This window comes from Helianthus annuus, chromosome 15 (genome assembly GCF_002127325.2).
Source record: "Helianthus annuus cultivar XRQ/B chromosome 15, HanXRQr2.0-SUNRISE, whole genome shotgun sequence".
Lineage (NCBI taxonomy): Eukaryota > Viridiplantae > Streptophyta > Magnoliopsida > Asterales > Asteraceae > Helianthus > Helianthus annuus.
In genome coordinates this window covers 9,073,378-9,092,943 of record NC_035447.2, presented here as the reverse complement: position 1 = coordinate 9,092,943, position 19,566 = coordinate 9,073,378, and the positions used below count along the sequence as shown (strand labels likewise).

At 31.9% G+C, this 19,566-nt stretch overlaps 1 protein-coding gene and 1 long non-coding RNA gene across 2 annotated transcripts; both read right to left on the bottom strand.

Moving 5' to 3' along the window:
* Nucleotides 1-2,002: 2,002 nt before the first annotated feature.
* On the bottom strand, nt 2,003-3,000 carry LOC110914746. The gene is made up of 3 exons (XR_002578553.2): nt 2,758-3,000; nt 2,391-2,584; nt 2,003-2,297 (listed from the first exon to the last, which is right to left on the bottom strand). It is a non-coding gene; the product is annotated as an uncharacterized LOC110914746 (long non-coding RNA).
* A 5,019-nt stretch (nt 3,001-8,019) lies between these two features.
* LOC110914747 (protein SULFUR DEFICIENCY-INDUCED 1) lies at nt 8,020-10,529 on the bottom strand. The gene is made up of 3 exons (XM_022159494.2): nt 10,393-10,529; nt 9,481-9,693; nt 8,020-8,677 (listed from the first exon to the last, which is right to left on the bottom strand). The coding sequence occupies exons 1-3, from the start codon at nt 10,486-10,488 to the stop codon at nt 8,111-8,113; spliced, it is 876 nt and encodes a 291-aa protein (XP_022015186.1). The 5' UTR covers nt 10,489-10,529; the 3' UTR covers nt 8,020-8,110.
* Between the last annotated feature and the right edge of the window lie 9,037 nt (nt 10,530-19,566).

Sequence of the window (19,566 nt, the reverse complement as noted above, 5' to 3'; positions counted from 1 at the left end):
TGCAAGTATTGATGTGTTTCTTCTAGAAAATCTAGGAATTGTTTCAAAAATATACAGGTTTAATAATTGAAATATTAAACAATTAGTAATGAACATTTAGGAATTATAAACCGATTTTATGAGATAAAATATATTTAAAATTACCTATAAATAAGTATTTTACTTGATATAGCAATAATATTTTGAGAAATCCGGATCTGGTATGGAACGGGGTTTTTGAGAGAAAGTGATCGGGTTTATTTGGTTTCGGTTCCAACTTTTTCTTGGGTTTTGATCGTTTAGGGTCAAGAATACCCGGTTTTAAACCATAGGGTATGGACCCGGTAAATATTCCTTGGGTAGGGTCAGGTATGGTACCAGGATGAGACCCGGTTTCAGGTTTTTTTTTGGAGTAAAGTATTACACCCGGTTTTTTTTTTGTTCACCTATATCGGGAAGGAGTAATTCCACGATGGGTCACGTCTTGTAAAGTTTTCACTTGAGCAACCAAAAAAGATCGTGGGCTTTTATTTGACGAGTAGATAATATTAGTTGATGTGAAGGGTCGTGTATTACAACTCGAATAGATAAAAAAAAAGTCATGCATTTAAGAAAGCTCGACTCAGTTCGTTATAATTCAACTAAAACGACTCGAGCTCTAATAACTTATATATTACATAAAGCTTGAATAGCTTGGAAGCAGGTAGAGTTTTTTATGAGCTCGAACTTAGACTTGCTATAACTAAAATTTGTTTTTAGAATTGATAAAAAAGTCATTTTTGTCATGAGTACTCCTTAGTTAGGGTGTAAATGAATTTAGCCATCTGGAGCAACTTGAGATCGGCTCGTTAAAAGCTCAAATCGAGCCAAGCTTAAAAGAGCTCGAGACGAAGCTTCACATATCAAGCTTGACTACACCCACCAATCACAACGAGACTAAACTATCATATCTAAATATAATAAAAGACTCCAAATAATGCCACATGACATTCTCTCCTTCAACCTCATAAATTTTATTTATATTTGTTTAATAAATTTCTTTTAATATTAATATTAATTAATAACGAATATAAATATCACTTATTTTTATCCTTATCTTTATCTAAAATTAATAAATAACTTCAATTTAGACCCTTTGTTTTTTTACTTTTAACCCAAAGTTTTTCATATTTTCCAATTTAATCCCAACTCTTTTTTATTTCAATTTTGGTCTATCATACTTTTCATCTTTCCCAAGTTTTTCGTTTCGTTCTAAATTTTGTGAGTTAATGCACCGCAACGTGCGTGTTGGGATCAACATTTTTTCGTATATTTTTTTCCCTTTTAACTTGCCCGTCACGTCACATCAATTTTTCTGCGTGTGACAAGTTCGTCCAACACGCGGGTCCTGGATGAACTTAGTTATTTATTTTCTATGTTTTACGTTTTGGTTTAATTTCTCAGCAACGAGCGTGCGTGATTCAAAGATTTTACGTCTGTTTTTCGCTCGGCGTTATTTTTTCCCGTTTTTATTTATTTTGATTTTACGAGCTTTTCCGTTGTTGGTGGTTGCTGATAATGGTATAGTATTGCTACTGCTTAACACAGTTTTATGACAACCGCTGCAACGCATGGGCTTAATACTAGTATATACATATATATATACTAGTGGGAAACCCGCGCGTTGCTGCGGAGTCGATAATATGAGACGAGTATATAATTCAAACCTTAAAACAATAAAAAATTATAATATATTCGGTGTGGTTCTCATTATCCACCTATGCAAACAATCAAACTAAACAAAGGATAAAGTTATTATCGAGGTTTCATTCTTTATACGAATTTAAAAAAAAAAAATTGGGATACACTGAATCTTTCTTTTAGACCCGCCACCGGATATAATACAACCTTAATAACAAGATATTTAAATACAAGAAGCATTCCTTAGCTTTTCGAGAAGCTCTTCTGCTTTGTCAACAGTGGCCATCTTTGTAGCCATGCTTAACTAATGATTAAAGCTTCATAATAAGTAACAATATAAATAAACAAAACTGAAGTTTATTTAGATAGCAACTAAATTGTTAAAAACAAATATTTAAAGTTTAAACCTCTGCGTAGTTATTATATCCAAGAAGCTTAGCCTTTGCTAACCTAAGCTTCAAAATTTGTTCAATAACCGGAGTATCATCTAAATCTCCACTTAAAGCACGTGTTACATAAGCACGGTAAATTTCCTCCCCCAAAGCCCGATTCTTAGCATGTTGCATAACAGACATGAAACTTGGCCCGTTTAATGTTATCACCCATGGGCCATTTTCAGCAGTGGCATTTTCATGACCCTAAATCGGTAGAAAGAGTAAACTAAGTAAAAGATTAATGCTTTGTGCTAATCAGGAACGAAAGGTAACAACTAATTAGTTGTGCTCGGGAACCTTTGATGTGGCTATTTGTGCGGCCAATCCAAGAGCGGTAGCTGGCAACCCATCTATTGATGATGCTTACATTCAACTATTCGTTTACGAGCATCACTTAGTGTTGCCCAGTCTGGTGAATCCTTCATAACCTTGAAAGCATTACAAATTGGTTTACTTTGATCAACCTTTAGGCCAAATGTGATTCTCTCAGGCTGCACACATATTCGAATAAGATCACAAGGTCAAAACTTCAAGTTAATATGTCCTAGTAAACGACGAAATGAACCATCAATCATACAACCATATGCTCTTACAATCACACAAACAAATACATTTATGTTACGAAACTGTGAAATCAATCAAGCAGAAAGCAATGTAGAAATACCTGAATCTCTTCAATGGCGGAACGAAGCTCAGGAGTATCTTGAACCGCTTTCAGATGATTAATAGCTGCTCAAAATCCGCGACTTGAACGAAGCGCCATCAACTCATTCTCCCGAGGGAATTAAAAAGGACCTTTCTACGATTTTGAGTTGTTAAAAGTATCCTAACTTACTTTGCGCATTTGACGTTGTTAGGAGTACCCCCACTGAGAATTGACAATATTCTTCAAAAGAAGAAAGTATTCTCTGTTCCGCAGTTTAAACAAACACCCTGAAGAGGTAAAATTTAGATGTTAAATGTATCAAAAAATTAGTGTTAATTTGTAAGATCCAAAATTTGATTAGGAAAATACTACCTTCAATATCAAGAAATCCCTCACAATGTATAAATTAAAAAAAAAATAGAAAGAAATTGTAGATTAATCACCATGTCTGTTCAACTTAGCAATGCGAGAATAGCTTGTTGTATGGTCGTCATCTTTAAATTAAAACTCCAAAACTGAAATAGACTTGGGTGGCGTTGATTCTCATTTGCTAATCTAGAAAAAAAACCCTGAAAATAACCAAAGAAGGTATCATGAGGCATGTGTAAAATGATACTCTTGGGTACATAAACCATTTCGAGACATTCATATGATAAAGTCAAACAATTAATTGAAAATAATCCCAAATAAGCCACTAACATTTTCTAAAACTTCACTAATGCCCCTCCTCTACACATTAACAACAATATAATCCTCAAGTTAGGGCTAAAAGCATATGTGGTTATATGATAAATTATGAGTTTCTGATATTACCAAAACTTCAAATCAATCCCTTTGTGTGATAAATAATAAGAAGTATTTGAGCTTCAAGAAAGTTAAAGTTTTGTCACTAAACTTAACCATTTTGTCAGTAGTCCCTAAAGTTCCAAAATATACATACAGTCCCACATTAATTTTAAAACAATCAAGAACCGACAACTTTTTAAACCTTTTGAAGTTGGAAAAGTCCCTCCACAGTAATCATATTGTAGCCTAAACCTGCTACATTTTGTAATAGAACACAATCACCTAAACCTGCATATTTAAGCGCAATTAAAAAATGTGGTTCCAACAACCGTGACCGCCACCACTAACTAATTGGGAGTTTTGAAAACTTATGGTCAGATCTCACAACTGCCTACGCCCCCTTGTCCACCACCTGCCATCTGTTCTTTAGATCAATCATGGCAGTTGGGTTTCTGGATTTGGCAACGAAGGAGGAACCATTCTCAAATCCCACAAATGCCCTAATTAAGGCGTCTTAAACTCAGGCAAAAGATCAAATACAAATAATCTTAACATACTAAACATACAAATTGAAGGAAAACCCAAAAAGACAAGGTGACATTTTTGTAATTACCACCAACTATCAAAGTTACAACCAAAAATACCTAAAAAAACACAAATTTTTTTTTTTTAACATTTTTTATTAAAAAATCGCTACATTTCGTTAGCAAAAAAAAAATTTTTTTTTTTTTTGGCTGCTACTAAAAGTAGCGATTTTTTAATAAAAAATGTTAAAAAAATAAAATAATTTGTGTGTTTTTTTTTTTTATTTTTTTAGATTTTTTTAGGTTTTTTGGGTGGTTTAGTTTTTAGCATTTTAGCTTGGGTGGGGGGGGTTAGGTTTTTTTTAGGTTTTTGGGGGTGGGGGGGGGGGGTTAGGTTTAGGTTTTTTTTGGGGCGGGGGGGGGGGGGGGGTTAGGTTTAGGTTTTTGGGGGGTGGGGGGTAGGGTTTTTTTTAGGTTTTTGGGGGGTGGGGGGGGGGGGGGTTGGGGGTTTAGGTTTTTTTTGGGGGTGGGGGGAGTGGTTAGGTTTTTTTAGGTATATTTGTAGAGTAACTTTGATAGTTATTGATAATTACAAAAATGTCATCTTGTCTTTTTGAGTTTTCCTTCAATTTGTATGTTTAGTATGTTAAGATTATTTGTACAAGAACTTTACCCCTTAAACTCATAACGATGATAATAATTTTGTAAGTGGTCAACGAAAATAGTTACCTGGTTTCGTGGCGGAACAGTGGTGGTAAGTGGTTACTAACCAAGTTGCGTCGAATGGTGATTCACGGCGTTGGCTGTTCTGGTTTGTGGCGGTAGTTAGTTGGTGACAACGGCGAAGGTGTGACGTGGTGGGATTGCTTCAGCATCATATATAAGTGTTGTACATGTGAAATTTGCATACTGTCTTGAACGGTTAAATAGTATCCGAGCAACAAATGTTCATCGGTTTAAGAATGTTAATCGTCTAAACCAATTAATGCTCAACGATTCCAATTAGAATCCAAGAAAGGACTGTATCGGTTTTAGAATGTTAATAATCATGTGATCCAATTAATGCTCAACGGTTCGTATTATTTTTTAATGTTTTATAGTTTATTAAATAATCATTTAATCCAATTTATGCTTAATCATCCCAATTAATGGTCAACGGTTACAATTATTTTCTTTAGTGTATTTATGTTGTGTAATATATTTATTAAAACTGTTATCTATATAAATTGAGTTGTTGAGTTATGAAGAGAGTAGGGGTAGAAATGGAACAAAATGGTTAAAAATAGTCATTTTAACTTGGCCTTTCATATGCCATCTTACAAATTGCAAGGGAAATTACAATTTTAGACATGGGAAATGCTTATATATAGTATATAGAGCAACAAATGTTCATCGGGTTAAGAATGTTAATCGTCTAAACCAATTAATGCTCAACGATTCCAATTAGAATCCAAGAAAGGACTCTATCGGTTTTAGAATGTTAATAATCATGTGATCCAATTAATGCTCAACGGTTCGTATTATTTTTTAATGTTTTATAGTTTATTAAATAATCATTTAATCCAATTTATGCTTAATCATTTCAATTAATGGTCAACGGTTACAATTATTTTCTTTAGTGTATTTATGTTGTGTAATATATTTATTAAAATTGTTATCTATATAAATTGAGTTGTTGAGTTATGAAGAGAGTAGGGGTAGAAATGGAACAAAATGGTTAAAAAATAGGCATTTTAACTTGGCCTTTCATATGCCATCTTACAAATTGCAAGGGAAATTACAATTTTAGACATGGGAAATGCTTATATATAGTATATAGATATATAGATATAGATATAGATATAGATATACACACACGCACTAATTTTATTTAATATACTAACATATTTACAACATAATAATTGTTACATATACGATAAATGATAAATATAACTAAATCATATGTCTTACGTTATGATAAATCTATACTATATAATAAAATAAACCAAATTTGGGACACTTGTCATCATATTAGGTAATGTCTAACAGATAACTATTATTTTAGTTTAATCTATTCTTATTAATTATAAATAACCCTCCTATGAAATATTATTTAGTTTAATATCTTATGGATAATTATTATTTAATTTAATCTCTTCTAAATAATTATATATAACTCTTCTACTAAATATAATTTTGTTTAATCTCTTCTACTTAACTATAGTTAATTAGTATTTAATTTAAATTTAATCTATACTTATCATTTATAATATTACATAGTTAGTCCCTGTGGTTTGCACAAAATAACATACTTTGGTACTAATAGTTTAAAATCACCTTTTAGAGTATTAACTTTTCATTTTGTAACATTTGGAGATATTAACTTCTAGGGTATTAACATAGTTAGTCCCTGTGGTTTGCACAAAATAACATATTTAGGTACTAATAGAATTTGATTTTAAACCTACAAATAACGTTAATACCTCCAAACGTTACAAAATGAAAAGTTAATACCCTAGAATCTGATTTTAAACTATTAGTACCTAAGTATGTTAATTTGTGCAAACCACAGGGACTAACTATGTAATTAACTCTATTATTTATTTGATTTTCTATATCATATGACAAACACATACTTTTTACTTGTAATATACAAATATACTCTTATTCTTTTCGATTACCAAATAAACAAAAATTAATATTAAATCTTATTCTACTTAAAATGTCGAATAGAATATTTCTATTTTTCTAATAAAATATTATCCTTAAATTTAAATTATTAGTTTAAGATATTTTTAAATAACTAAATTATTTATCACTAAAATCAAACTTTGTATTAATATATTATTTATTTTTATTTTCATTATTAAAAAACTTATCATATATATTTTATTACTTTTAAACAAATTGTATATAATTTCAATATTACTTTATTAATAAAATTATATTTATTACGGGCTTTTTGAATATAACTTATATTTTATCACTCAAATATCTGCTTATTTGCTTCTTGAATAATATGTTTAACCATTGTATTTTCTTTTCAATAATTAGCTCCACAATCATCATATCTATCGTGTACCCAGGATACTCATTAGTTTTTTAAATATAATTTTCTTATTCTTTGGTATATAAAATCATCTTTATTCAAGCCGTGTAATACACGAGGGTTTTTGAGATATAACTTTTTTTTCATTATTTGGTAAACAATATTACATTTATTCAACCCATGTAATACACGTGGTTTTAAAGATATAATTTTTTTATTATTTGATATATAAAATTACATTATTCAACCCGTACAATATGGTTCTTATAGATATAACTTTTTATTATTTAATATATAAAATTATATTTATTCAACCCGTGCAATAAATGAGGTTTTTAAAGATATATTGTTTTATTATTTAGTAGATAAAATTTATTTATTCAACCCGTGTAATACACGGAGTTATAACCTAGTACAACTATAACCAGTTAAGCACGAGCTTCAAATGTATATAAATACAATCGTTGAATAATAAATAATTAAATAATTAATTAACGAGTTAAGCACGAGCTTCAAATAACTACTTATGACCGGGTTCAAGTTTTAGAAACAGAGCTCTAAACAAGTTGAGCTCATCAAACTTTTTTAAGTTACACAAGCCGAGCTCAAGGTTATAGACTAGATCAAGCATAGTTCAGCTCATTTAAACGCGGCTCAACTTATTTGCACCGTAGATTCGGTAAGTGTTTGTAGGTGGGATTGTGGGAAGAGCTGACAAGGAGTGTGGGCCCAGTCCATTCTGATTTCAGCAGGCCTAGGTATGCTAGTTAGTGGTCCTTGTTAAGCCCGGTCTGGGAGAAGAAATGTGGGCTTGTATTGGGCTTGCTTGTCCTGATGGGCCTTTTCTGTTATTTGTTTGATTTTTATTTAATGAATTTTGTTTAAATAATAATTAACATTCAATTATTTTACTATTAACAAAACATTAAACATACCTTAAAAACGATATTTAACAGCATAATCTAACAACTTTACAATTTTTTACAAGGACTGCTAACCAAACTTATTTTCTTACAAGTGCTACTAACCAAAATTAACAAGTTATTTGGTCTCTAAAGTTTTCAATCTCTTCAAATATAGGCAGTCTTTTGGATCTACTGGGGGCCCATACATTCATCAATGTTTCAAGCCCATTAACAAAGTCATCATCTAGGTCCAGCCCAGATAGGCCCGGCAAAAACTCCGATGTTGGCAACAAAGTTTCCATCTCCATCAACAATTCTTGGGCCATGTTTCTTGCCCTAATGTCGTTGGAGCCCGGAATCTCACCGTTGAGGACTTGTTGAAGGACCAAACACGCTTCAGTGTATCGGGCCTGTTTGATCAAGCAAACGGCCAAATTGTTGGCCTTAGTTGCATCAGGGTCAATCATTTGGGCTTTTTTGTAGATCACCTCTGCTGTCATGAAGTTGGATTTTTGCATGTAGGCCCAACCCAAGTTGCCTAAAATTCTAGAAGTTTCTTGCCTAACCGAAACAAGAATCTTCTTGCCGTGAGATCTAGCGGTCTTTGTTGGTTTACCGTTAAACACTTGTCCTTTATATATCAGTCTAAGCTTATGCCTTAATAAGGCTATTTGAGCATCCACTTTCCCACATTTCTGTTCAATAAATATCCAACACGTGAATATTGTGTTCTACAGTGAGAAATGAAATACCGAATAATCGAGCCATAAGCGTACAAGTCAAACTGATTTAGTAGAACGTTTTGAGAAACTGGTAATTTGGCTAATGTTTTTTCTTCTAATCGAATAGCTAAGTTTTCTCCCGTCCTTTACATGTAAAGTGAAGTTTTTTTTTCATCTACTTAAGTATGATGTTTAATTGCAAAATTTTTAAAAAAAATCGCGATTTTACTGATTTTACATTAGCAGAGTAATTACATAAAATACTATACTAGTATAAATACACAATTCTTTTTAGATTTTGAGACTAAAATACGTGCTTAATAAGATAGGAAAAAAAGATTTCAAAAAAAAAAAAATCCTTCTTCACTTCTCATGTTAAACCAATTTATATGTTAAGACTTGTTTGTATAATAACCTTACTCTATGTATATAAATAACTGAAGTGAACGCTTTTTAACCCATTATTTATATATTATGTATTTTTAAAAAATAATATATTATAGTGAGAAAAGTTTGTTACAAACAATATATCACTTGTATTTATTGACAATACAAGTGATAACAGATTGTTAACCGAATTAACCTAAACTAACTTCCCTTATAACCAAACATTCAACCATTTGTAATCAAAACTAGCTGATTATAAAAATCTGTTAACTACAATATAGTTATAGGTTTGCTTTTGTATTAATACTACTATTGGTATATGAATGCAACATTAGCATGCATACTATACTATGAGGTTATGTGGGTATTATTTGCATGTGAGGTTGTACCTTGTATAAGTCCATGAGAAGATTATCAATGGATTGTTGTGAAGTTTTGGGGCATAGGCTCCTAAATGACTTGATTGCTTCAATGGCTTCTTCACTTCTATCCAATTGCCTCATTGCAACTGCCATGTCTTTTAAGGCACTCTCCACTCTATCCCCTTCATTTATTGCCTTCCAAAACCACACTATTGCACCCTCTGGATCCTTTTCAACAAGCTGCATGAATTCAACTTCATTTCTTTTAATTAACTCTTATAATGGTAGAAGTAGAACCCAAGGGTAGTGTAAATAATCTTGAGTTTTATGTGAGTGATTTTAGAGTCTGAGCTTGTGTTTGTTTTTTAGACCGGCTTTTGAAAAAAAAAAAAAGATGTTTCATAAAGCCAGTCTAGAAAATATAACTTGTAGGTCATAACAATATATGGGTTTGGATTCTTATAGGGTGTTAATATTCACAACCCCCTCCTAATCTCTCTCTATATGATATATAGAGAGTGAGAAGGGTGTGGTAATAAAATGAATGAAATGCAATGGTTCGTTGGGTCCATTGACCGTCTAGCTAGAGCCACTTTCTATAAGTAACAATATTCATTCGTTATTGTTACCTTATAGTCTGACCCTAAAGTATAGTTGGTAGATTAAATTTTTCTTTTTTCTTAAAGTCAAATTTCTTTTAATTCTGTTTTTTGTGTGACTGAAACCCAAAACCTCCAGTTTTATGTGTTTCTAAAGGCAAAAGCTTTTGCCTTTAGAATGGGTCATCGACATCATTGGTAGTTGTTAGATTAAATAAAGAGAACAGGTAAAAAAGTTAAGATTCCAAGATATTATAATTATAACAATTAAAAAAGTGTACATTTATTTATTTTAATACAATTTATGAAAATAAACACACAACCAAAAAAAAGAAGTTACCTGAATATGTTTAGCTTTTACATAAGGACCATCACCAGACGGGACTCTAACGCTAATATTAATATGGTCTTCTTTCGTTCTTGAACTCACTTCCATACTCTCTCTCTATATAAACCCCTCTCTCTCTCTCTCTCTGCAATGTACATATCTATCTCCAATTATAAGGATAATTATATATAGGGTAAAGGCAATGAAAATAACAAATGAACCTGGACATATGTATGTCCACCTAAACTTTTAGCCATTTGGCTTTCATTTTTCTATATATATATATATATATATATATATATATATATATATATATATATATTTAAATAAATTATCAGAAATAGATAGTATACATTTGTTAATAATCTATTCATTTTTTATAAAGATAGCAAATAAATACTTTATATGTATCAAACAAAAATTTCGTTTTACATTTTGGGTGTCTGTTGGCAAAGACAAACCTTTTAAAAACTGGGCTTGAGAGGGAGAGATCTTGGGTTCAAGTCTCACAGCCGACGGCGGTTAAGAGAAATTTGACGTTCGAAAAAAGTTGAAATTGTAACATCCCAGCCAGTCAGCCACACAAATTAGGGTATAAAGCCTTTGTCTCCAAAGCTCAATGTCACGCGGTAGTTTTCTAACTCTCGTGCTTCGACTTAGATTTGTTCCAAGTTAAGGCCTTTAACCTAATGATAAATCAATTCGAAGCAACTATATATAAATCAAGAAGGTTTTATCTAGAAAATTCTAGAAACCCAACATTACGACTTGCTGACTTGAAACTTAGACAAGACAACTTACACCGATCTAAAGCTCCATTTCCGATCACCTTTTCTTCAGAGGCTTGAAGTTTCAGCTTTACACACCTTGATTAACCATTAATCACACAACATATATCAATACCTATTTAATATTCATAAGGTTGTAAGTTTGTGTATATAAACTTGTATTTTACTTTCTATTTTTATATATGAATTATTATAATGTAGTTTATTCTATATATTTATAAGGTAAGAAACTAAATAGTATATCATAACAAATAAATGATCGTGTTATAACATAAAATATAAAAGATGATGATAACTTGTAAGGATAAATGATGATGTATATATGGTTTAGGGGTAAGGTTAGATAGAAAACCCTAAAAATTTGAGAAAATCCTAGAAAACTCAACCTTCCGACTTTTTTTTTGAAAAAAATAACACATGTAATATACATGTTTTAAAGAGTTTTGAGCCAAAAAAAATCAAAAAAGCGCTGAGTGGTTTTTTTTTAAAAAAATAAACAAGTTTCAGCAACTTTTTGTCTAACACATGTTAGTGAAAAAGTTGCTGAAACTTGTTTATATTTTTTTTTTCAAAAAACACTCGGCGCTTTTTTGATTTTTTTGGCTCAAAACTCTTTAAAACATGTATATTACATGTGTTATTTTTTTTAAAAAAAAATCAGAAGGTTGGGTTTTCTAGGGTTTTCTCAAAATGAAGGGTTTTTTCCCTAGCATTATCCTATAGTTTAGAAATATCTTTTGTCATGAAAAATAAATATGTCGTATTTTTAAGTGAGGAATGATCTCATGATCATGCACTTGAGAGTTTAGATGATGTAATAAAGATGTCCCAACACCCTCATGACACCACACCACACACAAATTTATAAGTTTAGATTTATTTATTAAATTCTTTTTAAAGGCGGCATTTCATACACAAAGAGCTGGCACAAGCAAGAATACAATTTATAGGTTTAACTGTAAAAAATGTTTATCTGTATTTATTTGCATTTAGCAATATTTTAATATAGAAATTATATATATATTCATATTATTTAAATTGAATGAACAAAAACAGAAACAAGTCTCCATACATCCACTTTGTCCCAAGCTCTGGATATATTGGATAGAGTTCGTGTGATTTAACATATATTTACTAATTAGTTTTCTTGTTATGATTTAGTGTAAATATTGGAGCTGAGCATCTGACACGAATCTTAACATCATAATACTCCACGACACAAGATTCAACATGTTAAGGTTCGTGGTAAACTGGTTAACATTCGTGGTAAACTGGTTAAGGTCATAAACATGTCATCATGTTAATGACACGTTAAAAAAACATGTATGAACGTTTCTACAGGTCCAACTCGTTCATTACACACATAACACGCTTAACTAAGTGTCTATTAAATGAGTTAACAGATCGTAGGATATTTTATAAACGTGTCTAAACGGTTCTTCTTGTCCAACTTGTTTATTTATATACATTATATATATGTTTTTATATATTTATATACTTTATGCAAAATATATTATATATTATATATTATCTAATTATTTGTTATTAGTTTTTATATAATAATACTTATATAAGTATAATTTAATATATTAAATAAAAATTATATAAACAATATGTCGTTAGGGGACCCGGGGCACCGAGCTTTTTTTATAGCGGGTAACCTTTACTCACTACCACACACCGCCGCCGATGTTGCGGCTGGAGGGGGGGGGTAAGAGATGGGTTAACAAGTTGCCGATCGTATGTGTGTGTGGGTATGAGAGAGATAGAGAGAGTTGTGTATATGAGGAGAGAGTGAGGTAAAATAATGGGTTTATGTTTTAGGATAGTGATACTCGTAAATCGGGTAAGAGAAGATAGTGGATGGTCTAAGTGACGTGACGATATTAACGGAACTTCATATACAGTAAAACCTCTATAAATTAATACTTGATAAATTTATAACTTCGATAAAATTAATAATTTGTCCAGTTCCAAATTGCGACCAGTATAAAATTGGACTCTAATCGATAAAATAATAAGATAATAATTCTTTTGAAATCTCAGTGTATATATATTTGTACCAACGAAACAATAAATTAATAATTACTAAAATATTCAAAACTCTAAGATTGTCCAGTAAAAAAATGAATCTATAGTCACTTATATATATATTTTTTTTTGTTGAGTTTCAAATTTATATTGAGTTCATCTTTAAATCTCCACATTGCACTTAAGAGTTTGGGATTACTAGACATGGAAAAGATACGTGCATTGAAACTTGTTTTTTATAATTTATTTTTTGGTACCAAAAACTAACTTTTTATATTAAAAAAACAATAAGTTTGACAAATTCAATTAATTTGTGAATGTACATTGTACTTGAAAATTTAAATATATAAAACCTCTTTAAATTAATAAATATAATAGTATTTTGCTAAATTAATAAAATATCTCGATTCCAACGTTATTAATTTATAGAGATTTTTTACTATATAGGTTAAGTGCTCCTCCACTAGATAAGTTTGGACACAAACACATTAAAGGAATACCAATAGGGTAGAGTCGGAGATCAAAGCTGGAGGTTGAAGTTGTTTGTACATCACATGTTTTATAGTCATATATAAATAATATTAACAACTCAGGCAGGGGCGGAACCAGAGGGGGGTCAAGAGGGTCCGTTGACTCTCCGGTCACCGGAACTTTTTGAATTTTTATTATAAATTTTGAGTTTTTGAAGAACAAATTAACTTAGAGATGGATCGCCTAATTTGAACCAGTATAGAATATAAGCTTATGATGACCCCCTAACTAAATCGTTCTGGTTCCGCCACTGATTACTCAGGAGGTGATCATGTTTCAAAAATCAACACGTATCCCCGTAGGGTAACATACACAGGTGCCCCTGGCCCTCATCTCTTCTAAGTTCAATGACTTCTGTCCAAAACTATCAAATTCCTTTCTTTGAATTTTATTTGTATCTTTTATTTTTCCAAATTGTTTTTGTCTAATTTACCTTGTATATTAAAAACTGAATTCATTCAATGAACATATATATAGTAATAAAAATAGAATTGAATGAATAGTAAGATCATTAACGAAATAACAAATAATATTAGGTACCGATATCAAATTTATCAAACTGAGTGTATTTTTGGTGCCGGTTCGGCACCGATATTCATCGGTTTTTACCCTCAAATACCGGTGTCGTACCAGTACCGAGCCGTACCGTTCCAGGTATATTCGGTACCGGTACCCACTTTTGGGGATTTCGGTACCGGTTGGTACCGCGCTCATCAAATGCTGTAGCAACGTAGCAATGCAAGTAATTGCACCGTTTAAATTACTTTTCATACACATAATAACTAAACTGTATTTCGTTTGAATGAGTTTTATATACACAACAACTATTTTGCTTTTTTTTTGTCTTTTTCTGTAATCAATTAATTGTAGCATGTAAATTAACTTGGATATTTAGACTATTGATGAGCAAATCGTATCAAATCCTGTAATCAAATCGGTATCGTATCGATACCAAATTTACTATACCACATCATTTCCGGTACCAATTTGGTACCCACCTTTTGGCTTTTTCAGAATCGTTACTTTCGGTTCGACACCGGTCTAGCACCATACCTGTATTTATTAATTTTTACCTTCAAATACCATACTGTATTGTACCGAGCATTTTCGGTGCCGGTACCTAATTTCGATGATTTTCCGGATCGACACTTTCGGTGCCGTTACCGGTACCGAGCTCATCCATATTTTAACGTGTTAGCACCGTAATAACTGAACTGAAAACAATCGAATTTCCAACGTGTAGATGTAACACCCTAAAAACGGGTTCGGTAATCGAACCACGTTAATATTGACGACGGGTAAAATACCGTAAGCGGTGAAAATTTAACCGATAAATATTAGGATTTAAATAATTAAACCTAATATTAAATAAAAAGAGAATAAAAGTTTTGAGAAAAACAAAGCTTATGATAGGCCGACTTAGCGGGACTTAAATAAGACGAGTTATAACTCTCGAAACCCAATAAGTTAACTAGAAATAATAATAACCCAGTTAGTCGAGAGTCTTGTAATAACTTGCTAGAGGGTTAAAACACTCAAAATATGAACTAAGGAAAGTGGAGGGACTAAACGCGTTAATTTCGAAACTTGATTTAATGAAAAGAAAGTAAAATAAACCAAACACACACAAGAGTGTGTGTGTCTGGTCGACAGAAACACAGGGCGACCAGGAGAAACCCCCACAACTCTAGTTCTTGCTAAATCTCTCAAATTGAAGATCCAAATCAGTCCTAAATCAAAATCCGAGCACGAATTAGTGATCTCCACTGAAAAAGGAGTCACAAGGTATGTAAAATTCATGAGAAATCTCTAGTTGAATTTTTGAGTAAACCTAGATAATTCAAAAATTGTTGATGCATGCTTATTATATGGATGAAATAGGAACATTGCAGTGTTTAGGAGTAAACCCTAGACAAATACATGCTGAAATTATGCTTAATTCTAGTAAAATCCATAAACACCATTGAATGTGATAAGTGGGTTTTGTAGAAACATGTTAAACACTAGGATTTTGATAGTTATTCTAGTGTAATTTGAGTTCCATGAAGTAAATTTAGATTTGTTGATGCTAAATTCGTGTACATGATGTTTTTAGGGTTTTGATTGCTAAAAATAAGTGTTATAATGTCATAAACAGGTTTTAACTGAACGCTGAATTCAAACATCTTCTTATCAGAATTTACAGCTGATTTGTATTGGCTGTAACGTGGACAAAACTTGACAAAAACATGTGTTTCTTGAGTCCAAAATGTAATTCCAGGAAATATCTTTAAAACCCCACTGGAATCGCATTTTTTCGATGAAAATTGAGCTTTTATGAATTTTTCCGTATCGAAGGTTCAAGCTGCGTTTTCTGGCAGAAATTGCAGCCCATTACGAATGTCATAACTCAATTTAAGAATTGATTTATGATCTCAAATTTTTACTGTAGGTAACTTCAAGTAATTTCAAAAACCTCCAATTGGAATTTCGTCAATCGGATAAACGAGGAATTTTAAATGAAATTTTTCGTAAGCTACAGTCAGAAGTGATGAATCTAATTGCAGCTTAGTAAATGAATTTTTACGAATTTTTGGTAAAGAGTTAGATTTTGAAATTTTAACACAAGGCCTAACCCTCCGAGAGCTACGTCACATAAAAAAAATCATAATTTTTGAAGACTTGTAAACAGGTTAAACAGGTCACTAAAAACAACATATTTTTTGGTGATATGAACTTGCCTAATTGATGTTAAAACTTGATTGAAACAATAACCATGAACTTGATAAAAGAAGAATACAAATTATGCACATTATGTGTTTGTTAAAATGCCTAAATGAGAACTAAAGTGTTGAAATTTAGAATGAAAACGCGTATTTGAATGATATGTCAATTACGCGTAATATGAAGTGATAAGGGTTCTAAATATTATGTTGATTTAGACTTAATGCTGTAAAACCATGTGATTGAAAGTAGTTAACTTTGATAAACTAAGTTAAGTAATCATGAAGTCGAATAGTAACTTCGACATAGAAAATAAGTAGGGTGGAATAGTCGTGATTGTTAATGACTAGTTTAACCGCCTTATAAATAATTGACAATAGTTTGACGCTTAAACGAGCTAGGTGGAGGCTTGGGAAAGAAGCGGTCGAATAAATCAAGTACGAGAAGATAAGCGTAAACTGAATGAGAGGTAAGTGAAACTTACACCCCCTTGTAGAATATTTGCTTATTTTATGAGTATAAATACGATAAATATAATACGGGAAACATCGAATTCCGACGCAATGCGGGTCGGACTAATATAAACAATAAAAACCATGGGTTATGGTAAAAAGGGCGAAAAGGTAACTTGGTCATGAAAGGACTAAGAAATTATGAGTTTTTTATGAAATTACCTTGTAGTGTAATCTAACATTAAGAAAAAGGGATCCAATGAAAAGAAAATCCGAAATGGGTCGGATGGGCAAATTGGTAATTAAAAACCATGTTTTTGCTATACATGTAAAGGTTTGGCCATATAGGCCAAACGGATCAAATGGTGGTGGTAACACCATTTGACAATATCGACTAATGTGGTTGTCGAGCCCTATGTTGACAGGAACGATTAGCAATTCGGATGATTGCGTCGCCATATAAATGGTGATAATAAAAGCAAGGTATAAATCGAGTCTATTTATTGACCCGGGTCAGGTACGCATATTTAGAATTATACTTAAAAGCGATATTTTGATCAAATATTAGCGAAAGTCCTTCGTCGTAAATGAGGGACTAAAATTGACCAAAAAGCACTTGATGGGTAAATTAGGCAAACAACCCATAAAGGTTGTTTAGTAACTTGCATTTGATTATGAAATCATTAAATTTGAATTAAAGTTATAGGTATGCACAAAAGTAGGTCAATTGCGTAATATGACCAACCGAAAGGTAAAATTTGGGAAGATTGGTTAATTATGTTACAAAGTTGGATGCTTAAATGCATGAAAACTTCTAAACGGGTCAAAATAAAGTAGGTTGTAAAATGTTGGTTTAAGTGTTACGAAGTTACAAAGTAAACCGGCGAAAGTAAACGTGTACGCAAACCATGTAATGGGAGCGAAAACGCTAACGTTTAACAAGCTCGGGAATTGGTAAAATGACAAGAAATAATATTCGTTAATAATTATGTAGTATGGCGCTAAAATGAAATGGGTCAAATAATGGCATAAAAAATTTATAATCCGTATACTTATAAATCAGCTTTTATTGCGAATCGAGATGACAAACGGATCCGTAATTGTATTACGGTCGTGTAGGAAAAAGAATTTCGTAAAATGGACTTGTATACAAAAGTTATGCAGGTTTTAAGATATTATATGTCAATTGTCGTAGCTGGGCAAGTGCAACAACAAGAAAACGAATTGGCTGTGAAAAATAGGTCGTCACGTAATATGGCCGCGCGACGCGACACTTGTCGCGGGCCGCGAAGGACGAGTCATAAACGGTCGGCGGGCGCGACCGACTTATATGTCAGGAATTTTGTTTTATTTCTATTGTTGGGCCTTAGAACTTGATTATACGTATCTAAAAGTTGTCAAAACTAACAGTTTATGTGGTTTTGGCATTAGGTGAATGCTCACAAGATTCCGGATGAAGATCAAGCGTCTTTCAAGAACCGAACACACCGAACAAGCTTCCGCATTGATTTAATTTGTTATAATTAATATGTAAATACCAAGAATTGCACTTAAACGTTTAAACTAGTTAGAATGATAACTCAAATATTTTGACCATGTATGATTGTAAACCCAACAAAGTTTTTGTAAGCTCGCACTTTTGTAATAAATGCGAGTTAAATATTATAAATTCTGTTATTCTAAGATGGGTCTTACAGTAGAACGTGTGGGGTCCTATTATTATATATTATGTTATTCAAAATCGCTTTTTTAGGACGAAGTGACTATCCTTTTCACGACATTTTTATTTATGTTTTGATATTCGTCATCTGCTTGCCGTTACTGACACACGTTTTGCAGTTATTGGGTCCCTGCCGCAACACGCGGATGAAAAATCAACTAGTTTATCATCAAAAGTGAGAAAATAGTTTATCATTTTTTATAACAACTTGTTTAAAGTAAGTATTAAGAGAAAACACAAAGGTAAGACTCGTGTGACTTTTCTTTTGCATTAATTAAATTTAATATAGCAACCTTTTTAAATTTATTAAATTAAATATATCTTATTTAAAAGAAAACCTGGTGTTAGTTTAAAATTAATATTTCCATATTATTTAGATTTTATGGTGTTGTATCTTATGTATGGGGTTTTTCAAAAAAAAGTTGAAATTTGAGTTCTAACCTAAAGGTTTTCATGTTTTTTGCATTTTAACATATTTGTTAGGATTTTTTTTAATTTTAACACAAAGCTTTTCATATTTTATAATTTAATCTCAACACTTTTTTATATTAACTTTGGTCCCCCATACTTTTAATCTTTCGCAAGTTTTCATTTTACGTTTCGTTCTAAATTTTTCGAGTTAACACGCCGCAATATGCGTGTAAGGTTCAACCTGAGTTAGGCCTAGACGACGGGTGTCTCAGGGCTAAAATGGTAGCTTGTCATTTTCTAAAAGATGGGGGCATCTAGCCCTGTACCTGGCGTATAAAGTGATTGATTTGATGTGGTACGAGGTTGACCAATTGGTCGGAGACTTGAACCCTAGACGCCCGTCTAGGTTTGTACTAGACGTATTGAAGGTGTGAAAATAAACCCTTGGATGCGTGAATATGTAGACGTTAAGACCATGCGTAGTGGTTTAGTGAATAATGCCCATACTCTTGAGCGTTTTCCACTATGTGGCAGTCCAGTCAGCAAGGGG